We start from the raw sequence: 25,886 nt of genomic DNA on the forward strand, positions 1-25,886 counted from the left end.
AAGAGGGAGATGCCTGAGAGGAGCATGCTAAACGCTAGATCACTGAAAGCTAGATGTGTCCCCACTTTGACGAGCAGCCAGGTGACTGAGTACAGGAGTCCCGGCCCCTCCCCATCCAAACTCAGCATCATCACAGAACAACCAGGAGAAGTGGTCCAGAGCTCTGGGTGGCTGGCGAGAACAGACAGTTGTCATGGCAACAGAGAGATGACCGTGAGTCTCATTAAAGTACTAAGTGACATCATAAACAAAGCAGACGGCTGCTGTTAGTCCCACATAATGAATGTGCGTCAGCGCTGGCCCTGGGTCCGGAAGCAAGGGAGGGTGCCCTGCCTGCTTCTTCCTTTCAATAGCACATGCTGTCTGGAAGCCAAACGGCATCCCTTGACCTCCCTATGTCTTCTGCCTCAAGTTGGTGTTTAAGAGACAAAGCCCGCCTTTGTATACCTTCTCCTGCTCCCTGATCATACAGCCTGGAAGAGACTCAGCTTAAGAGAGGAAACAGCCAGACCTCCTCTCTCTTTCTCTCCTCCCAGCCATGCTCCCACCCACCTCAAGGCCCTGGACCAATGTCTCAAGGCCAAAAGTCAGAAGCCCTTCTGAGGATGAGCCTGACATTTCTGTTTGTATGTGACAATGACAGCCATGCTGCAGACCTTGCTTCAAGCCCTGGCCGTCCTCCCATTTTCTGGTTGCCTTGATTTGAACTCTTAGATGGCAGACAGCTCTTGCCACCCAGGCCCAGGGCTTCCTACTATCATCCGGGAGAGGTGAGCCCAGTGTGGCCGGGATGTCCATGTGGCCCAGCTCACCTGAGCAGCAGCCAGGCCAAAGGAAGGCCGAACTCACAGGACCTGCTCTGCTGTATCCACTAATCCATCTGAAACCACAAACATGTCTTTGATCTCTCTAACCCCCACCCCGCCCCCAAATCCTCATCAATTATCATAGCATTTGCTCATAAGTAAAAATTGAACTCTGGATTTGATAAATCATTATAATGGTGCGATGTTAGCTTTATTCAGGAAATCTCGGTATTCCTTAAACATTTATGTCCTTTCCGATTATAGCAATATTTTACTTGTCATTTCAAAATGTCAGGTTAGTACCTCAAAGGTAGCCTTATTTTATGGACTCAGATGGAGATGAAGCAGTGCTGAATGCGTAATTAGCTAGTGTAAAAGTGCTGGCTGGGACTAGCTCCAGCAGCTGTTTCCATAGCAATGAGTCACCGTGACGTGCGAGAGAGGGTTATAAGAGCCTCATCCCTGAGGTGCCTTTCCTTAAGTTCAGTGCCACAATGAATGCATGTTGGGAGCCCTGCTGTGTAGTTCTGCCTGCCTTCCATTTGGGGTGCCCAGGATGGGGCCAGGGTTCACAAGTAAGTTGTGCACCAGAGCCCACACCTGAGGATGGCACAGACGCCCTGCAGAAAGGGAACCAGTATGCAAACCCACAGCTTCCCACAGGTTCACATACACAGCGGCTAGTCTTGGCTGCCCCTGACACATTCCCTACCTGTCCTCCTGCTGGTCTCACTTTCTTTATTGTCCCTAAAGAGTTGCAGAGTAGCTGCCAGGGTTCAGTACTCTCACAGCCCAGAAAAGTATGGGCTGCACACAAGGCGTCGGCTGTGCTGGGGCAGGTGGCTAGAGGAGGTGGCTGGCTGACCTTCTCCCCTCCCAGGTGGGCATTGCTCTGCACTATTCTACACTTTCTACCATGCTGTGGATCGGAGTGACTGCCAGGAACATCTACAAACAGGTGACCAAGAAGGCCCTGCCATGCCCAGGTGCGGACCAGCCACCGTACGCCAAGCAGCCCTTGCTCAGGTATCCAAGAATGGTCACGGGCCCCTCTGCCACCTGAGCCCAAGAAACCCATGAGCCCGGGCATACCTCCCATGTGTCCTGTAAACCTTCCTCACCAGGCTCCAGGCTCTAGACAATCTGGCCTGCTAAGTGCCCTGAGGGTGGGACCGAGCTAGGAGGTGGCCCAGAATGTCAGGGGTAAGAGTCCGGGGTCGGGAATGAGGCGGCACTATGCTGAATATGGGGACCAGAAGTAGCATGGACTCATAGAACAAGGTCCTGAGGTAAGATGGATACAGCCATGGGGATGAGGCTAATATAGGGAACAGAGACCCAAGGTAGACCTGGGCAATTTAAAGGGCAGAGCACTGCCTGTGGTATCTCTGGCTGGAGCGTGACTAATCTGTGGACTTGTGTCCCTGTACTGCATGGGCACACTCAGCTGCCAAGTTACTGGTAGAAGGCCCTCTATGGACCCTGGGGTGACCACACTAGGCAACTGGGCAATTGTGGCTTTGTTTTACTTTCTGGTCTTGGTGACGCTAAGACATCTGCTTTAGCTAACTGAAACCCACTGCACATTGTGGCACTAACTTCATAGCCACTGTGCACTGGCCTGTGGGGGTCCCTGTGGATTAAGAAGGAGGCTCTGTTCAAGTTATGTGCACTACTCCCTCTCCTTGGCTAGAATTCTCAGCAGACTTGGAATCATGGACGTGCTGAGGCCATTGAAATTGCCCTTGGGGGCAAAGGCAGCAGGATGGTGGCTTCCCTCTTTTTAGGGTCAGAGAGACAGAGAAACTGCAGGACCAGCCCATCTAGGAGTGGCAGGAGTCCTCTCACTTCCCTTAGAGAACAGCTGGGCTGCAAAGCAATTGAACACTACTGTATGCTAGAACATGCCCGCAACCATAGTAGACCCCAGTCGGCAATAGGAGCCCCATGGCTTTGTCACTTGCTCAAGAGCAAACCCTCAACAATGCAGTCAACAAAAGCCAGACTCGGAGTAGCCTACCTAGGAGGCCCTGGGCATAGATGCCACCCTACATGAAGCAGACCTTGCCCATCCTTGTAGGTTCCACAAGTACCCTTCCTGACCTATCAGCATCTTATGTGCTGGCATGATCCATGGTGCTAGGACCTCAGGTCACGAGCATGTCTGACCCTTCCTGTCTTCTCCAGACCCTTCCCCCATGGCTAGCTGTGGGCTTGGTATACATACCTCCCTGTAAGTGTACACCCTGTATATTCATATGTAGGTTCATGCCCTCTTCATACAAACGGGAGCACCCATCCACAGGTGCATAGCCTGTGGATACATGCTGTTCACATACACATGCATTTGCGTGTCCTCTACAGGTTTGCACTATCTGCAGGTTAATGTCATTTGAAGGTGCAGGTTCGGGGATTATAAGAGGTGTCACCTTCATTCTCTCCCTAAGGGCCTGCTTTCCTCTGCTGATTTCTGACCCGGCCTGGGGATGGTAAGGGAATTGCTGCTCCTGACCCTTCTCAGAGAGACAAGGGACTATAGAGAAGCAAAGAGGGAGCCTCTCATCTCAGACCCCACGATGCACCCTCTGACACTTGATCTTGACCATTAACTTGACTGGACTGAGAGAGTCCTGAGACCAGAAAAATCTATCTGGATATGTCTGTGAGGACAGTTCCAGAGATGGTCAAATAGATGATGCAGTGAGTGAAAAGGAAAGGCCGGCCCACCTTGAAAGTGGGCAGCAGCATCCAATTAGGCTGGGGCCCAAATGGAATGCAATGAGAAAAGGAGGACACTAGCCAGCATGTACAAACCTCATATTTCCTGAGAGGGTACATCTATATTTGGCTGCATTGGCCAATGGATACCAGACTCCATCTTCTGTACCCTTTGAGGCATCACTGGTCCGTCTTGTTCTCAGGCTTCCAGCTTCTTGAACTAAGCCTCTACGAATCCTCTGCCTCTCCAGCATGCAGCCAGCCATTGTTGGACTACCCACCCTCAGTCATGTGAGCCAGCCTAATAAATCTCTTTTTTTTTCCCTATCAAATACAATAATCTTAAATGTACACATATGCACATACATCCTATTGGGTCTGTCACCTAGAGAACACTAAGTGGTGCACCCTCCACCTCTGCCTCAACAGCCTCTAACATGCCCTCCTAGATCCAACGTGTCCCTCTGGTATCACTTCCTGGGACACCACAATGGACAAGCTTCCTAGGTTTGCATCCTGCCCTGGCCCCCAAACACATAAGTGCATGTAAACACCCACTGAAATTAGTTCCAGGTTGCAGGAACTGCATAGTCCCAGGAAAGTGGAACTCCCAAAGTGCCCACTAGGTGCATGCACTGCTTAAGTGCTCTTAACATAATTCCTGCACCCCTTCTCACTGGACCCTGGGCCACCACGGGCAGAACAACCAAATCCCACGTGTGCAGCTGGTGAGCTGTTTCCTGTGTGCAAAGGCCATGTGGCCAGCCTAGCCCGTAGGTTTCCAAGAAAAGGTTCTAAGAGAACTGTCTGCATGGGGTTCTGGGGGAGCCCATGACACGCTGTTGGAGCTTTCCACATTTCCAGCAACCTTCCCTTCCTTGAGGCAACACTGCAGTCTCAGTATTCTAAATACACTCCCTGCTCTGCTTGGGGAGAGACACACCCACCTAGGGGAAATTTAAAAAACAAACAAACAAATACAGCCACAGAAGATTGACAGGACTTAGGCAACAAGTATTGCACAAGCCTGAGACCCTCTGTGTGAGTGCTGGGTATGAGGCAAGCTGTGTCACTGGGTGAAAACATGAGGACAGAGGATTCTGACTCCCTAGAGTCTTCACATGCATTTTAGGGCTATTTCAAGGAGAAAGGGGTCCATAGAAGCCCAGAGCAGCTGAGTGGGCCTCATTGCCAAGGTTGAAACCAAGTACTTACTCCTCAACCATGATGGAGGTTAAGCATTTCCATGACAACAGCAAAATAGATAGTGATTCACCTGGCCTCATCTCCCCTCACTCTCAAGATGCACGTTCGAGCATGCATTTGCATGCACATGCACACACACACACACACACACACACACACACACACACACACACACACTCACATGAGAACACACACAGAGAAGACTAAGGTACATCTGAGCAATCCATGGCCAACCAAGCCCTCAGAGAACGGCCCCAGGGATGTGGAGAAGCAGCAACCCAGACCTGTTCCTCAGCAGTGAGGTGTCTTGAAGGGTGGTATGACCACCCTTCCTGCCAACAGGATCCTGGCTGGTGCCAGGCAAGTGGCTGCTCCGGCGTGGAGCCTATATCCCAGAGACAAATCACCAGAGGCCAAAACCCAATGCAGAGACAGGTTGGGCACTCACCCAAGCTCAGAGCTCTGGGCCACACACGAAGAGCGCTGGCCTTGGGCAGTCAGTCAGGTCCTCTCAGTTCAGCCTGCAGGCCGTGTAAGGAGGCATTTCCATTTTCACGGGAGGGATGGTTCAAGTGGTTCAAGTCTACAGACACAGCCTCCTTTCCACGTATGGAAAGCTTCAATTTCCCCAGAATCTTGTTTACATCTTTAAAAGTATTTTTCCTTTTAAATATTGCTATAGTCAGATGTGACAGCTCGTGTGCCTGTACTACAAGCCCTCAGGAAGCTAAAACAGAGGGATTATCACAAAGTTCAGGACCAGCTTGAGATCCATAATGGGTTCCAGGCCAGTAGACATGACAGTGAGACCTTGTCTCAAAATAAAAATTAAAGGTTACTATAAATTGATATTTTCTTAATTTTCATTTCTAACTACCCTCATGCTTACCTGTGTGTGGATCTTGAGTTCCAAAGGTTTTTGCTAATTCCCAGGAGTTGTGTGCATGTAATGACCATGTCATTGTTGCCTGGGACAGAGTCACTTCTCCCGTGCCAGTCTGAATGCCTGACTGTCCTTCCATCTGGCTACCTCTGGCCCAGCCTCCAAGTCAGGATTGGCCTTCTCTCTCCTCTTAGTGTCAAGTTTATTGAGCATTCTAAGATGTATTTGTTTATTATTATGTATACAATACTCTGCCTACATGTACACCTACAAGCCAGGAAAGGGCATTGGATCACATTACAGATGGCTAGGAGCCATCATGTGGTTGCTGGGAATTGAACTCAGGACCTTTGGAAGAGCAGTCAGTGCCCTTAACCTCTGAGCCCTTATTGAGCATTCTAAAAAACTAGCCGTTCATATTCCTTTCTTTATAGATATCTGTCTCTGTCTCTCTGTCTCTGTCTCTGTCCCTAACCATGTGAAATCAGAGGATTAATCTTTAATTAAAATGGCTGTGTCATAGCTGTAAGTTTTCCTGTGTGTGGCATTGCCAGGTCCCAAAGGCATATTGTGTGGTTTTTTTCATTCATCTTAAAATAAGTCTCTAGTTTTCCTTGTGATTCCTTTCTTGATCTTTGATTACTTAAGAGTGTGTGGTTTAATTTTCATAGATCATTCAATATTAGAAGACAGGAGGGAAAAAACTGTCTACAAACGTGTGGAGAGTTTTCTTTTTTGGTTTTGTTTTGTTTGTTTTTTTGTTTTTTTTTTTTTTTGAGACAGGGTTTCTCTGTATAGACTTAGCTGTCCTGGACCCCCTTTGTAGACCAGACTGGCCTTGAACTCATAGAAATCTACCTGCCTCTGCCTCATGAGTGCTGGGATTACAGATGTGTGCCACCACACTGGCCTGGAGATTTTTCTTTTAGTGATGATTGGAACAAAGAAATTCTCAGCTTGATCATAGGAGGTGGTGAGGTTTCAGCTGCTCAGACTCTGTAGTGAGAGATCTTTGCTTCAACCAAGAGACAAATCTCATTTCTTTATCATGTTTAGAACTTTCTCTGTGTGTCCAGGTGCTCTGTGGCTGGGGAAGGGGCAGAAAATGGGCTGAGAGTAGATGATTGTACACCTTACCTCCCAGGTAAGTCTAGGCTGTGCATAGACTCACCACTGCCTACTTTCTTGGAGTAGGAAGAGGAGAGTGGGGTGTGGAACTATGTTGTTATGTGCTCAGTAGGAACAGCAGCCTCTAGAGAGTACCAGGGGTTGAGGACCCTGAACAGAAGTCACAAGACATCATGCAATAGGCCAAGAGCCTTGATAGGAGTCTCTAACACAGGCACAACTGTGCATTTAGTGGAGTTAGTAGGGATCACATCCCTTCCTTAGAACTGAGGGTCTCTGACAAAGACAATCTGGCTTTCCCATTGATGGGAGGGTAACCTTGAAGAGGCCTAGCCCATGGACAGGATGGGATGCATACTGCAGAGATGTTCTGCTGGGGGAAGAAAGGTGAGAGGGATAGTAGGAAGCCTAGGAAAAGCTGAGCTGCCTGGCTAAGAGGGATAATGGGATTGGGCACAGCCCACCCAACCCATGGGAGATGCTGTGCCAGCACCCAACATAGCCATATATGCAGGACCTCTGCTGGTGTGGAAAGACCAGCTTAGCCAAACATATCCACAGCTCACAACTGATATCCTGAGCTCTAGCTCACAGGTCTGTGGCCAGTTCCACAGCCAACCACACTGAAGGTATGGCTGGCTCACATCAGTACAACTCCTCCCCAACACACACACACATGCATGCACACACACTATGCACATGGGATCAGCGCTTCTCCCCCGTTTTCACATTTTTGACCCTCCACGTGAACTAGGACCCCCTCCCCACAGTATTCACACAGGGCCAATATATACACCCTGCTGTGCCCATATGGAACCAAGACCTATACCCCTCAGTTCCAGATAGGACCAAGATCTTTCCCCACCCACTGTACAAAGGAAAAGGAACTAGGACTTCTCCCTGGCATCCACATTGAGCCAGGATTCCCCCCACCCAGCACTCTCAAGGACTGGTACCTTTGTTTAGTGCCCACGTAATGCCAGGATCTCTCTCACTCTCACTCTTGCACAACACACACACACACACACACACACACACACACACACACACACTTCACATGGGACCAGTTCCTCACCCAGAACCCCTAGAAACAACACCAACCCCTCCATTCCACACAGTAGCAGAACACCTCCCCTTTCCATCACCCACATGGGACCAGCGTGGACTACCTCTTTTCGTTTCTCAGAGTATGGCATCAAGTCCACTGACAAACATTGGCACTAGTGATCACTTGTCAGAGCCTACTGTATATTTGTTGACTTGGCCTTGCATGAACCTCCTCTAGTTTGAGCTAGACACTTTGAAGGAATGCCATGTGTAAATTACCCTTGTGAGGTATAAAAGTGAAGAGCAGGGTCACATGAGTATTCAGAGGTCCCACAGTCACATGTCATCAAGAGCAAGTCAAGAGACTCAGGACTCCAAAGCAGCCTCCATTGTGAAATGGTACCTCTTCACAGAAGGACACAGGACAGAGCCTACAAGTGAAAAAGACCCATTAAGTAGGGCCAATGAGAATCAGAAGCAGGCGTTCATTGTGCAACTTTTCCTGGGAGGATATTAGCAAAGGTCCAATCATTGCAGGTAGGACACCAACAGACCAGTGAAACAATTCCACTGTGGCCTAGCCTAAGGAATCAGCAAGCTTATTGGGGTCACTCGTAGAATAATAGGTGAGGGGTTACTTATAGGAGCATGGGTGACTGAAAGACAAGTGTGTCAACAAAGCCCACCCAAGCATAAGTGAGGGCTCAGAAGAGAAAGCTATCTCTAGAGCTCCCTGAACAATTGAAGGTTAGCTCAACCCATTTGGAGTCTCCTCAACAGTTGTTACTGCTTATATAGCCTGTGAATGTTGTAAGTTACAGGAACTTCCTGAGTCTTGCAGGAGATGGATTGGTGAACCATATTGTGGATAGTTATATAATGGGCCATTTTTTTAAAAGGTGTGCAGGAGAAAGACATGATAAAAACGTAACGAAGTGGCCCCAGGATTCCCAGTCATTTTGGAAGAGGGGACCTCAGTTGAGAGAGTACCCCCACTAGACTGGCCTATGGAGAAACCTGCAGTGCATTTTCTTGACTGGTGATTCATGAGGTAGGGGTGGCTCACTATGGGCAATGCCACACCTGGACTAGCAGTGCTATAAGAAGGGAAGCTGTAGCCAGGCGTGGTGGCGCAGGCCTTTAATCCCAGAACTCAGAGAGGTAGAGGCAAGTGCATCTCTGTGAGTTCGAGGCCAGCTTGGTCTACAAAGCAAGTCCAGGACTGCCAAGGCTACACAGAGAAATCCTGTTTTGAAAAACCAAAGAGGAGGAGGAAGAGGAGAAGGAGGAGGAGGAGGAAGGAAGAGGAAAGGAGAAAGAAAAAAAAAAAAGGAGAAAAAATGAAAAAAGAAAAGAAAAGAAAAAAGCAAGCTGAGGAAGACATGAGGAAAAGGCCATTAATAAGCATTCTTCCACTACCACTGTCTCAACTCCTGCCTTTAGGTTCCCTCTTCCAAAATAACTCCAGATAGTGTCAAGTCAATGCAAAAGTACCGCCACATCTTCTTCTTCTTCTTCTTCTTCTTCTTCTTCTTCTTCTTCTTCTTCTTCTTCTTCTTCTTCTTCTTCTCCTCCTTCTCCTTCTCCTTCTCCTTCTCCTTCTCCTTCTCCTTCTCCTTCTCCTTCTTCTTCTTCTTCTTCTTTTTCTTCTTCTTCTCCCAAGCTTGTGGAATGAATGTGGCATGAATGTGTGGGGATGTGTGGCCTGCAGCCGAGAGAAGCTTCCATGCCTGTCTAGCCCCTAGTCCCACTGGCCTGATTTTAGAATGCCCCTTGTCTGTGGTTTGTCACCCAAGTTTACAACCCTTGCACCGGTGTGCCTGAACCTGAGCTGGGAATCCTGGGGTCACTTCATTGTGCTATTTTTATCACGTCTTTCTCCTGCACACCATTCTTTATGTCCATTACATAATTACCCACAATACAGCTTTACCATCCCATCTCACTGCACAAGATGGACTTATATGGTGCTGTGGTTGGTCAAGCCCTATTGCCTCCCACACTCATACTTCCTGGTCCCACCCTCCTATCCATAAGGCTCTATCTGTGTGAGCCTGAGCTTCTACGTGTAGGGGTTAGCTCTTTGAGGCCTCGTCTTCCTCTTCCTTTGACATACTAGGATCTGACTAGTGCTTCATTGAGACTCTGCTTCCTCCTTCTATTCTAGAAGACATCACTAAGAAAGGAGAGGGCCCAACCCCAAGTGAGACAATGCAAGCTGCATCTGCCCTGTGTTGGGTGAGCTGATGATTCATACGAGGCCCAGAATCATTAGGTGCCCTATTAGCCAGGGCTGAACACTCAGAAGACAGAAGCATCCCTGCAGAGAGAAGCTCTGTGTTATCAAAAAAAAAAAAAAAAAGTGATACTAGAGTGACATGACACATGAGAAAGCTCAGAAGGAAAATGCATCCAGAGCCTCCTTGGGACAAGGCAGGAACCAGACCCCAGTGATGAGATTGTGACCACCACCTGCCACTCATGAGAGCTACTGGCAGCCAGGAAGGTGGGTACCCTAGAAGAGGACAGGACAGGCACAGGTCCATGGCCCAGACAACTGTCATTGAGTGAGGGAAGGGTCTATGATAAATAGCTCAACATCCTGGTGACGGACGCAAACACAAGCAAGCAAAGCCGTGGGCCTGGAGAACAGGCCTCTGCCACCCTCTGCTGACAAAACCTGACACTGCAGGCAAAAACAGGAAGGAGGGAAAGACAGGAGCTGTAGCTGTGACATCTGAGAGCTTGGAGCTGGAACTCTGCAGGGGAAGAGCAGCCTTCCCAGGCACCGACTCTGATTAATGTCTCCCCTCTGAGGAGATGACACTGGCACTGGAAGGACCAGTTTCCCAGGGCATGATCTGCAGGCACTGCAAAGGCAGTTGTGGACAGTACTGAGTGACCCTGATGGGACCCACAAAAGTCTCCAATCTCCAAGTAAAAATTGAGAGGCACCCTGGGGCACCAATTCTCTCTGACTCCCTTGGGTCCTGGGGCTTGCCAAGAAGACCATGGGTTTGTCTCCAATAGAGCAAACCTATCATTCTTGTGGCATTGCTGCCAGGAGTCTGCAACAGCAAGGGGTGCCTCGCAGCTGGGACCTCTGGATTTCATGGGGAATGTGACTACCTTCCCATTCAAAATGAGGTCTCGGGCTTCCCTACGTTCTAAACCAGGGCCTTCTGTGCCCCCACCACTCATAGGAAGAGCAGAGAGTCGCCTGTGCATGATGTCAGCTCAGCTGGCTGCAGAGAACCAGGCACCGGCTGGCCTCCAGTGGCTAGCAGCAAGCTCTAGACAGAACCTGTCTTGGTTGGACCTCCAAGCACACCTCAGTTTTCCTACTGCTGTTATGAGCAAGGATGCTCTTTCACATCAAGTTGCCCACTAGAGTGTGCCACTACACAGCATGATGCCTCCCACACGCTAAAAACCCCACGTGCTCAAAACCCCACATGCTCCAGTTATCCTCCCCTTGGCTTTCTGAGATTGCAATATGGACACTTTTGTGTATTTCTCACATACCCAGCTGGAACAACTCCCCAGTGTCTGACCTTGGCTCAGCCCTTCATTCAGCTGGTGGCCAGACTTACTCTGTGACAGCGTCATACAAATTGGGCTGCTTCCTGGCAAACCATCTTCCCTAACCTTAATGTGCCAGCTTGATGTAGGCTCACATTTAGCCATAGAGAAAGCACTCAGAGCCACACACCCTGCAGAGTCCCGGTAGCAGGTCTCCACCAATGCCACCAATTTCACCAGGAAATGTAAGAATCCTGTGGCAACAGACTCAACGCCCACCCACTAGCAGGCACTGTGTGGCGGTACTGTCTAGCTATATGGAGTCAGTGAGGTCAGTCTCCACCTTCATGGAAAGACCATCATGTTTCCAGGACAGTAAAAAGGCAGAACAGATTCTCTAGGAGGGATACGGAAGACTGTAGAGACAGAAGCTTGGCGTGGATGAGGCAAAGCAGCTGGGGAAAGGCCTGGATACGTGCTGCCAGAAGATCTTGCAAGGGTAAGGGGCTGACCAGTGAGGTCCTGCAGGCTTCTTATGCATACTGATCAGTGGCCTTTGGGGGGGGGGTCTTTGTCATTTGGCTGAAAACACTACCTTACAGTTTGGGGTTCTCTGCTGACATTTTCTCATCATGTGAGCCTCCACCCCTGCTTATTCCCAAAAAGGGTAGAGCCTTTGTGAGAAGTGAGTGGCTGTTCTATCTATAGGAGGTAGGGATAAGTCCATGCAGGCCAGGGGCTAAGGGGAGAGCCACCCAAAACAGGTTCTGTCTAGAGCTTGCTGCTGGGCACTGGAGGCCAGCCAGTGGTTCTCTGGAGCCAGCTGATTTGACATCAGGCACATGGACTCTCTGTTCTTTCTAAGGTTTGTGGGGTCACGGAAAGCCCTGGTTCTGAGCATAGGGAAGCCTAAGACCCCACTCTGAATGGGAAGGCAATCACATTCCCCCATGGTGTCTACGGGTTCCAACCACAGACTAGCTGACTCCTGGCAGCAGTGTGACAAGAAGGATAGGTTTGCTCTATCCAAGGCAAACCTAGGGCCTCCTTTCCATGCCCCAGGACCCAGGGGAGTCAGAATTAGCACCCCAGAGTGCTTCTCAGTTACCCCTTAGAGATTGGCAACAGTTGCGGGTCCCACCAGGGCCACTCAGTACTGTCCACTACTGCCTTTGCAGTGCCTGCAGACCCTTATCCTGGGAAACTGGTTCATCCAGTTTTAGTGTCATCTGCTCAGATGGGACACAATCCCCTTGTTCAGTCAGCAGCCTGTAGACAAACTGCTCTTCCGCTGTGCTGGAGGCCAGTGAGATGGGTGGGGCTAAACCCCAGCACGCCTACTGCAGCCCATACCAGGATGCATGAGGAGGTCAGTGAGTCCCACCCCAAAGCACATTTCCACTTAGCCCCACGCAGCTCTCTCCCATGGTCCCAGCACTGGCTATCACCACTTCGAATGCCCCATGAGAGTAAGGCGCCTGCTGTCTGATGGTGCCCTGGTTTGCTTTTCATGCCTGTGATAAAACACTCACCAAAAGCAGCTTGGGGAGGAAAAGGGTTTATTTGGGTTCCAGGTTACAGTCTGTCACCAAGAGAAGCCAAGGCAGGGACCCAGGGGCAGGAAATGAAGCAGAGACCACAGAGGAAGAATGCTGTTTACTGGCTCGCTCACTCTGGCTTGCTCAGCTATGTCTCTTACACAGCCCAGGCCCACCTGCCGAGACATGCCCTCCCACACCTGTTGCTGATAAGAGGATGCCTCAAAGAGGTGTCTACAGGCCAATCTGATCAAAGCAATCCTGCCGTTGAGGTTTCCTCTTCCTCTTCCTCTTTCCTCTTCCCTCTTCCCCAGCGGCTCTAGATTTGTCTTAGATTGACAGCTGAGGCCGACAGGTGTGTTTCACATCCTCTAGGGAATTCCACTGCAGAGGCGTTTCCTGCTAAGGCAGTGGCTCTCTTCTGCCTCTTCCACATCCTCCCCACAGTTCATGATGAGAGCCTTCATGGATGTACCAAGGTGAAAGTCAATTGTTCCCACCCTGTCCTCCCACCAGTCCTCTGCTGTTCCACCCTGCACTGTCTCGTCACCCTCCAAGGCTATTGCCCGCCACCTGTGCATCCACTCGGTACAGTCCATCATCCTCCATCTGTCCGTCCTCCTTCCACTGTCTAGCTATACCCACCTGGCTATCCACCGCACACATCCACACACCTGTCCATCCGCTATCTGCCTTACCTTTGTGTTTTTCCAAGTGTGCTGCAGGCCTCCCATACACACCAAGACTGCTCAACAGTGTCTGACTGCAGGGCTTCCCCACTGTGTGGGACTCACTTATGCTGACATGAGTAGCGCTGACATGCTCGAGCCAGTAAACATGCACACTGAGCTGCAGCAGATGCAGGCAGGGAACTTGGCCACCCACCTAGGTAGCCATCAGATCCCATTGTATGAAGCTTACATTTATGGTAAACCATGAGTGTATTCAAGGAGGAGGAAAGCAAGGTGATGGTAGCCATGGGATATTAATAAACGACCTTCAGCCACCAAGCCACAAGGTGGTGCTGCCTGAGGCTCAGGAGCCGCAGGAGTGTGTCCTGCTGCAGATGGCATGGCCTCATGTGTGAACTATGTTTCCAGCAGTCTGCTGTGGTGGCTTTTCATATCAGGCACATGGGTGAGCTCTTCTTAATCACCTGTCACTTTATTATTTATCTACTCACTTGTTTTTATTCATTTTGCTGTAAATTTGACAACTTTGGCAACCAAGTCCCAAAAGTGTCCTTATGTGTGGCCCTAGGAAACTCTATGAGTGATATATTTCCATCACATGGTGTCTCTGCCTGGCTTAGTGCCTGGGATGAATAAGACCAGTCAGGGCAGGTGGCTCTGTGGTAGAGCGCATGCCTAGCTTGTTACTCTACAATCACAGCACCACAGACCAAGAAACTCACTCTAGTGTGCAGCCTTTTGTATCAGAAATGTTGGCTCAGAATGTTTTTAGACTCAAGTCCTATAGGGACAGACACACAAATCCTAGTCATATCAGGAATCTGGAAGTACCAAGGATCCTTCTGGGTCCTTAAAGATGGATCTAAATAATCTAATCATTAACACCCCTAGATAAACTCTAGAATCAATTTTTTGAACTTTTACAAGAAGAAACTCTTCTGGGGCTGCGATTGCAATGAGTTTGTGCCATTTAATGACAATTTTATTTTATTTCTCGGTGGTCTTCTGTTATCACTCACACATAAAAATGTGTGTGTTCTGTGTGTGGACTCTGCACATTCTTAAATTTACACACACATCCCACGGATCCTGCAGACCTTCCCATGCAGTGCATCTCATCATCTACAAACAGAAACTTCTTCCTCCTCATCTTCCTCCTCATCTTCACCCTCATCTGCTGCACGTTTTTCCCAGGTGACTCTAAACAGGAGAAACTGCCTTCTTTTGCTGGTTGGCTGAGTTCGGAGTGGATGCTCACTATTTCAATCCAGTTAATGAGCTCACTGTTTTCTCCACACTACTGATATGTTTAACTACATTGTTTATATGCGTGAATAACAAGGCAGCCAAGAGTCTTATTTCCATAAAGTATGAAGACTTCAATAATTACTAGAGAGATAACTGCAAAGGACCACAGGTGCAAATAGTTGACCTCTTCAGCTCCTTGTCTCTGGTTTTGATACCAGGGCCCACTGGCCTCACATCTGCTCAAAATTTTCCTGTCCACCTCCCCGCTTTGTCATATGAACAAGCTTATATGATACTCTGCCAATAAGCCCACTTAGTGTATAGATGTTAAAAATCCATCTTTATTAGACAGAGCACAGTAAAGTTTGTTTTGGTTTTGGTTTGCTGTTTCATTGATTAGTTAGTTAATTGGTTAATTGGTTGGTTATGTGATTTATTAGTTTGTTAGTTGATAGTTGGTTTGTTAGTGGGTTGGTTGGTTGGTTGGTTGGTGGGTTGGTTGGTTGTTGGTGGGTTGGTTGGTTAGTTGAGAGGGGTTATATTTTGGTTTCTTTTTTTTTTTTTTTCCTTTTTATTAATTCATTCATATTACATCTCAATTGTTATCCCATCCTTGTATCCTCCCATTCTTCCCTCCCTCCCGCTTTCCCCCTATTCCCTTCCCCCTATGACTGTGACTGAGGGGGACCTCCTCTCCATGTATATGCTCATAGGGTATCAAGTCTCTTCTTGGTAGCCTACTTTCCTTCCTCTGAGTGCCACCGGGTCTCCCTATCAAGGGGACGTGGTCAAATATGGGGCACCAGAGTTCATGTGAAAGTCAGTCCCCAGTCTCCACTCAATTGTAGAGAATGTCCTGTCCATTGGCTAGATCTGGGTTGGGGTCAATGTTTACTGCATGTATAGTCCTTGTCTGGTGCCATAGTTTGAGCAGGACCCCTGGGCTCAAATCTGCCTGTCATAATGTTCTTCTGGTAGGTTTCTAGGACCCTCTGGATCCTTCTATTTCCCCATTCTCCCATGCCTCTCTCACCTAAAGTCCAGCACATAACAGGAACATATGCTCAACCAGGTTCATAGCAGCTTTATTCATAATAGCCAGAACATGAAAACAGCCTAAATGTCCCTGAGTAGAAGAATGGATAAAGAAACTGTGGTACATATACACTATGGAATACTACTCAGCTATTTTAAAAAAGGAATTTCTGAAATTTGTGGACAAATGGATTGAACTAGAAATGATCATAATGAGTGAGTTAACCCAGAAGTATATTTTCGTTTCTTGAAACAAAGTCTTGCTATGTAGTCCAGGATAGCTTTGAACTTTCAAAGATCCTCTTGTGTCTGCCTTCCAGAGGTATGTCCCATCAGGCCCAGAAAGATTTTCTTTTTTCTTTTATTTGCTTTATATACACTATATTTTGATTATATTTTCCAATCCCCAACTTCTATCAGACTCTCTCTATTTTCCTATAAACCTAACTTTGTGTTGTCTCTCGCAGGAAAAAAAAAAAAAAAAGACACAAAGTGAAAATCAAAACAAACAATGAGAAAAACAACAAAACCCAAAACAAAAGGTTCGCCAAAGCAAGCAAACAAACAAAAGCCCACCATAGACATTTGTGGCCAACTAGGCCTGGGCAAGGGGCCTGCCTGGAGTGTGGTTGATAAACCTAGTGACACTCTATTGGAGAGAGTTGATTTCCCTTTGCCTTCAGGTATCAATTCCAGCAAATTTTTCTAATGTTTTGGGGATTCCCCCCCCCACCCCAGGGAACATATCCATTTCATCAAAGTCACTGAATCTGTTGGCACACAGTCATTCACTATATTATACCCTCCGGTGTTTACATGTATCTGCGCAGTGCATAACAATATAACTATTTCTTAAGACTAGAAATTAATCTTCTCAAACAATAGTTTATTATGACTATTGTTGTACACGGTGGGTGGAGGTGGAGAATATACACACCATGGTATGTGTGCGGAGGTTAGAAGACAACTCTGTGGAATTGGTTCTCACTGTCCACCAGGTTATTTGGTTATTATTTGCAATCTAGAGATCAAACTTGGGCTTGCAAGGCAAGGTCCTTTGCCCAGAGCCACCTCATCAGCCCTTCTCTCTTAGGCTAAGAGTTTATAGCATCACTGGCTTTTGCTGTAGGAGAGCCAGTTTTCAACATTTTTCTCTGATCCTTATCATCTTCATCAGGTGGCTACCTTGGGCCTACCTTGGACTTTTGTTTTTCTATCTTATTAAAGTAGAATTTTAGATCTTTCTCTTTTTTTCTGATGGAAGACTGGGAACTATAAACTTCTCTTTCATCCCTACTGTATCTGCAGCCAAGAAGTTTGGGTATGTTATGTTTTCTTTGGTGTTGTTTAAGGCGCCTCCCAATCCTTTATGATTTCTTCCTCGTTCCATTAATGATTTATAAGTGTGCTGTGAAGTCCATGGTATTTGTGGCCTCTTGGTCATAATATTGTTACCAGCTTCTCACCTAATTTATTTGTGGTTAAAGAATATACTCTGCATGACTTCAAATCCTCTGACTGTTTGAGCCTCTCATGGCATAGACCTATCGAAGAGCTCATAACACACTGGAGCATATCATTGTTGCCATGGTGAATACGCCACATGCAATGAGGAAGTGCATAGAGGGCACCAAGGTTGTCATGGTGAACAAGCCACACACAGTGGAGAAGGATGTGTAGATACCACCATTGTCCTGGTGATCAGAACATGCACAGTGTTGCCATGGTGAACAGGCCACCACATATAGAGTGAAGGAGGGTATTTGAATACCATTGTTAATACGGTAAACAGGCCACATACAGTGGAACAGGAAGCCACTGTTGTCCTGATGATCAATACACACAGCTTATGTCCTAGCGAATGAGCCACAGTTACTGGAGGGGGATTTCATACCTTGGTGACACTGTTGAGTCAGATCTGTCACAAGGATCCCTGTGGTGGACTTCTTCAAACACTATGTTCATGGCCTCTATTTCCTCACTGGTTTTTATTATTTTTATTCTATCTCTTACTGAGAAAGGGAACTTTAATACCAACTACAGTGTGGGAAGTGATCTTTCTCCTCCATGTTGATCAGTGTTTGCTCTAGTATTTTGAACCCTCTATTGGTCACAGCTTGGTGGCTACACTGCCTCCCTGGCAAATGGAAATGTCATGTCTTACTGAGCCTGTGTTCCTTCTGTCTTCCCCAGGCTTGTTTTCCCTTCTGCCTCTGGCCTGAAAACCTTCCCTGGCTTAGAGCAGCGGCTCTCAAGCTTCCTAATACTGCAACCCTGTGATACAGTTCATGTTGTTGTGATCCCGATCATAAAATTATTTTCGTTGCTGTTTCATAACTATAATTTTGCTTCTGCTATGAATTGTACTGTAAATATCTGACATGCAGGATATCTGATATGCGACCCCTCTGAAAGGGTTGTTTGACCCTAAAGGGGTCACGGCCCGTAGGTTTAGACCCACTGGCTTACAGGACAAGGATGAAGAATGACTCCTCCCATAGGTCTGCTTCCAGCCCCCACCGCCATCTCTTCTACTCTATACCATCAGGAGCTGGGTCTTTCTTTTTTTCTCTATTCTAACAATCTCTGCCTTGAAGTAGGATATTTAGACTGTTGTTTTTGTTTTTTGTTTTTTTTTTTTAAGATTTACTTATTTATTATGTACACAATGTTCTGCCTGTGTGTGTGCCTGCCTGCCAGAAGAGGGCACCAGATCACATTATAGATGGTTGTGAGCCACCATGTGGTTGCTGGGAATTGAACTCAGGACCTTTGAAAGAGCAGCCTGTGCTCTTAACCTCTGAGCCATCTCTCCAGCCCCTGGATAGTTAGACTGTTAAAATGTAGCTGATTTTTCACATGGTTAGATTGTCTTCATTTGTTCTCTTTTCTTTTTCTGCCTCTTTTGTAATATTGTTCTGGTGTGGTTTTCTGTTCTTTCATTCCTCCTCTTCTTCCTGCTTGTGTGTTGTTATAATATTTTTATTTCAAATTTAGTACATTAATTAGCTTTTTTCTCTCAGTGTCTTGCAGCCACATCAGAGGTTAAAAGCCCCAATCTGACCACAATCCAAGGAAAATGAAGTTGTACTAATTCCCATAAAACATCCAAAGACAACTTGCAACTCAAGACTACTTCTACCTCATCTTATATGCCATAAATGCCACGTGTATCACCCCCGTGTCATTCATGAGCTCACAAGATGTCAAACTTCCCTTTTTAACAGTCTTCTACATGTGGGATGTGTGTGTGTGTGTGTGTGTGTGTGTACATGCCTTGAACTCAGAGATCTATCTTCCTCTGCCTCCCAAGTGCTGGGATTAAAAGTATGCGCCACCACCACTCTGCTTATATTTTGAAGGTGTTAAAGAGAAAAAATATTTTCTAGTTACCCTAAGCTTAAGTCCTTCCTGGTAACCCAGCTTCCTTCAGTGTGGCATCCCACTACCCTCAGGAGCATCACGTGACCTTCCTTCAAGTGTAGCTCACCTAAGCTACTCTCTTCTGAGAGAGCATCATCACTGCGTTTGTTTTATTTTGTTTATTTTCAGGCAAGGTATCAATCACCATATGACACTAGCGTGTCTGGAGCTTGTCTGCTAGGCAGCCCATGCTGTCCTCAGATTTCACAGTTCTCCTTCCCCTGCCTCCAAGCACTGGAATTACAGGCATGCACTGCCATGCTTCACGGTACCTTCATTCTTGTTGGGTTGTGGGGGGGGGGGTTGTTGCTGTTTTCAAGACAGGGTTTCTCCGTGTAGCCATGGCTGTCCTGGACTCACTTTGTAGACCAGGCTGGCCTCCAACTCACAGAGATTTACCTTCCTCTACTTCCCTGAGTGCTGGGATTACAGGCATACACCACTGCACCCAGCTTCACACAGAGTCCCTAGAAGACCCTCCTACCAGCCGTTGAGTCTAGGTTCTAATTATGGTGCTTGTGGGAACACTGCGCCACACTGTCCAGTGAGGGTGCCTATAACAGCAGCCTCTGTCTCGGGGGAATCCTCTCTGAGCTGGTCTTGAGGTGGCCCTACCATGGCTCAGCACAGTGGGAAGCTATCAGTCATGCGCAGTGTATCAGAACCAGTGTGGGCACAGGCTAAGCCTATGACATGGCAAACATTCTCAGTGGGGTTGGACTCAAACAGGAGGCACCCTGGAAGCTAGACACTGAATTGCCATCAGTAAAGCCATCATTGGAGGCCTGTAGAGAGGAGGTCAGTTCCATGCCACATCCTACTGCTGACAAGATGATCAGCTGCCCTTCCAGGGATAGCTTAAAGGTGGGCAACTCTCCTAACTGCCACAGAGGGCTGGGGAGCCAGGCTCCACACTTTATTTTGTTTGCTTGTTTGTTTGTGGTTTTGTTTTGTTTGTTTGTGTGTGTGTGGTTTTTTTTTTTTTTTGTTTTTGTTTTTGTTTTTTTTGTTTGTTTCTTTGTTTGTTTTTTGGTTTTTCGAGACAGGGTTTCTCTATCTAGCCTTGGCCGTCCTGGACTCGCACTATAGACCAGGTTGGCCTCGAACTCACAGGGATCCACTTGCCTCTGCCTCCCGAGTGCTGAGATTAAAGATGTGCGTCACCACTGCCCAGCAGCTCCACACTCAAAGCTAGGTCTAACTACTCACTGGCCCACTGATCACTGGGAATTGCTGACAGCAAAGGAAGGGGTATGAGCTGGGCTCTGGCTGAAGACAGGTCCAAAGGAAATCCAACTGGGCCACCACTCAAGGCATTACTTCAGGATAAGGGTACCTCATTCAACACCCTCCATGACTGCCCTTGCCCTATGGATGCACTGGCTGTAATTTTTCAAATCTGTCCTGCTCCCAGCCCAGGCTCCACGAGGTCCCACAGAGCCTTCATATTCACTGTGAGCCCCTGCAAGCCAGAACCAGGTTGCGGGGGGGGGGGAGCTGAGACTCCCCCACTGGAGGTGTGCTTGTCTGTCCTAAGAGGTGGCATGGCCCTGGAATCCAGCCACCTCCCCTTTTGCATCAGGGAAGAGGGTAGATGGCCTCATTTCTCTAGGAGGATTTGGGGCATTCTTGGGAAGTCAGCCTTCTGATCTCTGGCAGGTTCTACCTCATCAGCGGAGGGGTGCCTTTCATCATCTGTGGGGTCACAGCTGCCACAAACATCAGAAATTATGGGACAGAGGATGAGGACATGGCATAGTGAGTACTCTCTGCCTGCGAACTGGTGAAAAGTTGGGGGCACTGGCCTGCTCCCCCTGGGTCTTCCCAGACACTTGCAGAATGTGCTGACTTTGTGCCTAAATCTGGGGAAGGGAGGGGAGGTGGCCACAGACATCTGTCATAATTGATCTCTGTTAGTGACTGGCCCCCAAGGTGCCTGTGATAAGGCAATTCCTTGAGATGACGGCAAGCCATGGTCCTCAGGCCCCAGAAGACCACCCAGTGTTGTGCCTCCCCAGCCTTCTTCCCGCACCACGCTCAGCTCCCTACTGACCCTATTTCCTTGGGCTCAAAGGCATGCCTTTCTTTATAGTCTGGGATCAAATAACAGGCTGAGCATGGCGAGCCCCTGGAGCAGAGACAGACCCAGCCCCTGCCCCACAGGTGCCCAAAGCTCAGTGGGACCTTCATCATTCTCAGCATCCTTTCAGGACCCCAGGATCTCCAGCCTCCACTGGGGCCATAGTGGGCTCTATATCCTCCTCATCAAAGCCTGCTTCTGCCCATTCCCCCCTTACTAGGGACAGTTTCCAGCCTCCCCTCCGTGGACCTCCTTACCCATCCACCCCAGGCCTACCTCAGTCCCACCCTATCCACCTCCTGAGGACTATCACACAGAGCTAACCAACCAGCTGCCTCCAGCTGCCTCCAAATACCCATCCAAACTGCAGTTCTGTCCCTACCAATCCAAACCTCATGGCTGACCAGTCTTGGGTGCCACCTGTTTCCTCATCATAGAATTAAAACTCTCACATTCTGTCCTGATGGGCAGGGGAGGCAAGCGCTCCGGCCACATACCCACACTTACCTGCTTCTTCCTACAGCTGCTGGATGGCCTGGGAACCCAGCCTGGGCGCATTTTACGGACCGGCTGCATTCATTGCCCTGGTCACCTGTGTGTACTTCCTCTGCACCTATGTGCAGCTGCGGCGTCACCCCGAGCGCAGGTACGAGCTCAGAGAACGTACCGAGGAGCAGCAGCGGCTGGCGGTGCCAGAGGGTGGCCACCGCCATGGGGTGCGTCCTGGCACGCCGCCACCACCGGCCTGTGAAGCCCTGACTGCCTCACAGCTGCAGAATGAGCACTCCTTCAAGGCCCAGCTTCGTGCTGCTGCCTTCACCCTGTTTCTGTTCGCAGCCACATGGACCTTTGGGGCCCTGGCCGTGTCTCAGGGCCACTTCCTGGACATGATCTTTAGCTGTCTGTATGGCGCCTTCTGCGTGACGCTGGGACTCTTTGTGCTTATCCACCATTGCGCCAAGCGGGAGGACGTGTGGCAGTGTTGGTGGTCATGCTGTCCCTCTCGGGGAGAGACCTCCGCCACCAAGCCCAGTGCCCACCCTACACTCGATGCCAATGGGGATGCACTGGTCCATACAGCCTGCCTGCAGGACTCACCGTGCCATGGAAAACTCAGAGGCTTTGGCCATCCACCAGCCAGCCACTGCAAGATGACCAACTTGCAGGCTGCCCAGGGCCATGTCAGCTGTCTGTCACCTGCCACCCCGTGCTGTGCCAAGGTGCACTGTGAGCAGCTCATGGAGGAGGAGGCCCATGTGCACATGGCTGAGGAGGATGCCTTCCCGCACGACCCCCACCTGCATGACCCTCACCTGCACAGGTGCCTCCAGGGCAGAACTAAGCCCCACTACTTCAGCCGGCACCAGGCAGCCGCAGCCGAGAGGGAGTATGCCTACCACATCCCCTCCAGCCTGGATGGCAGCCCCCACAGCTCGCGCACGGACAGCCCCCCTAGCTCTCTTGAGGGCCCAATGGGGGTGCACACGTTGGCCTGTTGTGCCCAGGCCGACCCCTTCCCCATGGTCAGCCAGCCTGAGGGTGGAGACACAAGTCCTGGGCTCTACGGCTGTCCCCCACGGCTGTCCCCAGGCCCTGCCCACTTGGAGATGCTCCGGAGGACACAGTCCCTGCCTTTTGGGGGCTCTAGTCAGAATGGGCTGCTCCAGGGTGATGTTCCCGAAGACCTGCCATTTGGCACTGATGGGACAGGGAACATCCGAACAGGACCCTGGAAAAACGAAACGACAGTGTAGCCAGGCTGGGAACACAACTCCTTCACCAGCGCCACCATTTGTCCCTGGAGGCGCTTCAGTTCAGAGGTGGCCCTCTGCTCTGTGAGGTTAATGGGCTGGGAGGGTCATCAGATGGCCAAGCGGTTCAGAAATGGCTCACATCCCTCAGCCCATCATCTCTTTTATTGTGAAAGAACCCATGGGGAGAACACTGGGCCATAGATACCTCCACTGGTCCCAAGGCAGGAGGTAGATCTCTCTGTAAGCTTGCCACCTGCTTTCTGTTTATAGCACCTTCTCTTGTTGCTGGGAAGCAAGCTGGGAGACCTCATCAGAGACTCCAGTGGTGTTCATGCCTTTGGTGTATGTATGTTAGGTTTTACTCTCAGGAGCACAGCAGTGGCCTCCGGAGCACGCTCACGCTGGGAAGCTTCCTGTCTCCGTCATCCTTGTGTTACCTCACACTTGCATCTCCACAGGGAGACCCACCTGGCGCCTCTGCCCGCTCACCACCTGCACCCATGTGGGACATGGTCTGGCCTGATAGCCTGAGGTCATCTTGGGTGCTAAGGATGGGCCTGCTATAGAGCCCTGAGGAGAGGAAGCAGCCAATGGCGTGGCCTTCGGGAAGCTGGACAGTCTTTCTGAGCTTACGCTTCTGAGAGATGCTCAGTTGTCAGGGCTTTGAAAGGCAGCCACTGTGAGACTGGATTCTGTTCCAGTGTGAGCACATGGTAGCCAAGCTCTCTGTCCCACAAGGAGGGGATAGCTGGGGTGAGATGGTCATCACAGATGAAGTTTCTTTTCCTTTTTTGCCATTTTCATAAACTTTTGGGGTACAAAGCCCCACCTCAAAGGATAGATGCGAACAATGAGCCTTTTGTAGAAACAAGTGTCTTGTCCCAGGGGAGACCCTCACAGAGGTGAGAGCCCAGGTGTCCAGAGATGCCAACCTGTGAAACTGTCCACCTTTCCTCTCTAGCTTTCTCTTCCCAGTTTGTGGTCCATATGCATACATATGTATGCACACACACACACATTACATACATATATGAACACACATATGCACACATATATCTGTACACACACACGTGTGTGCAAACACATGTGCTTATACACACTTACAGTTACACCATGCACACCACACACACGTGCATCCACATACTTGCTCACCACATACATGCATGTGCACATGCCTGCACACCACCACACATATGCACACACACTACAGTGTCCACATACAGACACACTGGTGTTCATATGCACCCACAAACAATGAGTGTGCTTCGTGGCCCTGAGCACTGGGTTTCTTTGCAGATGTGGGTGAGTCTCTGTGATTTGCTTCACAGAGCACAGCCTTGGCTGATAACCTCCTCAGAGGACAGGGCACGAGTAAGCTCCTAGAGAGGCGGAGGCAGGACATCCTTCGGCCTGTGGCGGGCCACGCCATCTAGAGGCAGACACTCAGTATCTGAGTAAGGAGCCTGGCAAGCAGAGCTGGCATTTACAAGCTCCTCTGTGATGTTGTTCCTTAGAGCAGCATTCTGTGCCCATCCTGCAAGTGGGGAGCCCGGGACCACCAGGATGTTTCGGCTCCTTCCACTCTCAGACTCCTTTACCTGCTTGCATAGCTGATGTGTGCAGAACCCACCATGCTATGTATGTACTGTAGATACAGACCATCCAGAGGAAAATACAGTGTTTTACATTGTTTGTCCTTGGTCAGGCTGGTCAATAGCGTGTGTGTGTGTGTGTGTGTGTGTGTGTGTGTGTGTGTGTGTGTGTGTGTGTGTTTCTCAGTCTTGACAATGACAGTGTGGGAGAGGCTTGGACTCCATCCAGGCTGCTCCCCTGAACCTGCCCCCACATCTTTTCTATGGTGGTGCCTCTGGGAGAACAAAGACACCTCTCCATTCAACCAAAGAAATGCAGCATTAAATATTGAACCTCGCTATTGATTTAGATTCATGAATCCGCTTGGACCGATGCTGCAACAGACTCCGGCTATGTCCTACTGGGGAGGTGTAATGAAAACACCGCTTTGTGAAGTTCTCAGCTCAGAACCAGCCTCCCTTAGACTGGGAAGCTTAGCTACACCAGCTTCATGGGGCCTTCCTTTGCCATGTCCGTTCCTTTTTCCATGAGAATACAGATGACCAATGTGCCGGTGGCTGCGCTGGGTATTGAGGGGGGAGGTGCACGTTAGTGTGTGAATGTACATGCGATGTGTGTGTTGTGTGAGCTGTGAGTGGGTGTTTGTCAGAGTCATGTTGTATGTCCATCTGTATGGAGTGTGTGTGTGTGTGTGTGTGTGTGTGTGTGTGTGTGTGTGACAAAGGTAGTATAAGACACCCCGTTACACCCACGCCAGCCACCCTGAACAGGTATTTCATGAAGTTATGTCACGAAGTACAATCACACACGAAGATGTTATGACAACTTTAATCGCTTCTGCAGTGATTCTAACTATGAAGGCTCTGCATGCCTGGAGACCAGCAGTGTCTGCTATGTCTCCCATGGGGGCACTCCATAGCCAGACAATCTCACATCTGCCTGCTGAGGTATAGGCAGATCAAGAACACCTCTCAGATCTACAATGAGTCATCTCTGCAGGGGCTTTGAGCAGCAGAGAGGCCCCTGGAGCTACTAAAAAGAAGCTGTGATGGGAGCCACATTCTACCTGCCTGAAACAGGCAGGCAAGACTAAAACAGGGGAAGACAGGGGAGACTCTGGGCCCCACCTTCAGTGGAAAGTCAGCTCAGAGGATGCAGTGAGGCCATCAGGGATGTGGGTCAAGGAGCAGCCTTGGCTGGGGACCTGAGGATG

General features: G+C 49.2%; 1 protein-coding gene across 2 annotated transcripts in view; it reads left to right on the forward strand.

Annotated features, from left to right (window-relative positions):
* Window positions 1–24,097, forward strand: part of Adgra1 (adhesion G protein-coupled receptor A1) — a 40,273-nt gene extending 16,176 nt beyond the window's left edge. For both annotated transcript variants that reach the window (XM_051145551.1, XM_051145552.1), the window contains exons 5-7: window positions 1,687–1,832; window positions 20,906–21,004; window positions 21,850–24,097. In XM_051145551.1, the coding sequence (XP_051001508.1) occupies window positions 1,687–1,832; window positions 20,906–21,004; window positions 21,850–23,080 (1,476 nt within the window). In that variant the 3' untranslated portion in view covers window positions 23,081–24,097. The remainder of the gene's footprint in view (window positions 1–1,686; window positions 1,833–20,905; window positions 21,005–21,849) is intronic.
* Window positions 24,098–25,886: the final 1,789 nt, after the last annotated feature.

Source organism: Acomys russatus, chromosome 5, assembly GCF_903995435.1.
Source record: "Acomys russatus chromosome 5, mAcoRus1.1, whole genome shotgun sequence".
Taxonomy (NCBI): domain Eukaryota; kingdom Metazoa; phylum Chordata; class Mammalia; order Rodentia; family Muridae; genus Acomys; species Acomys russatus.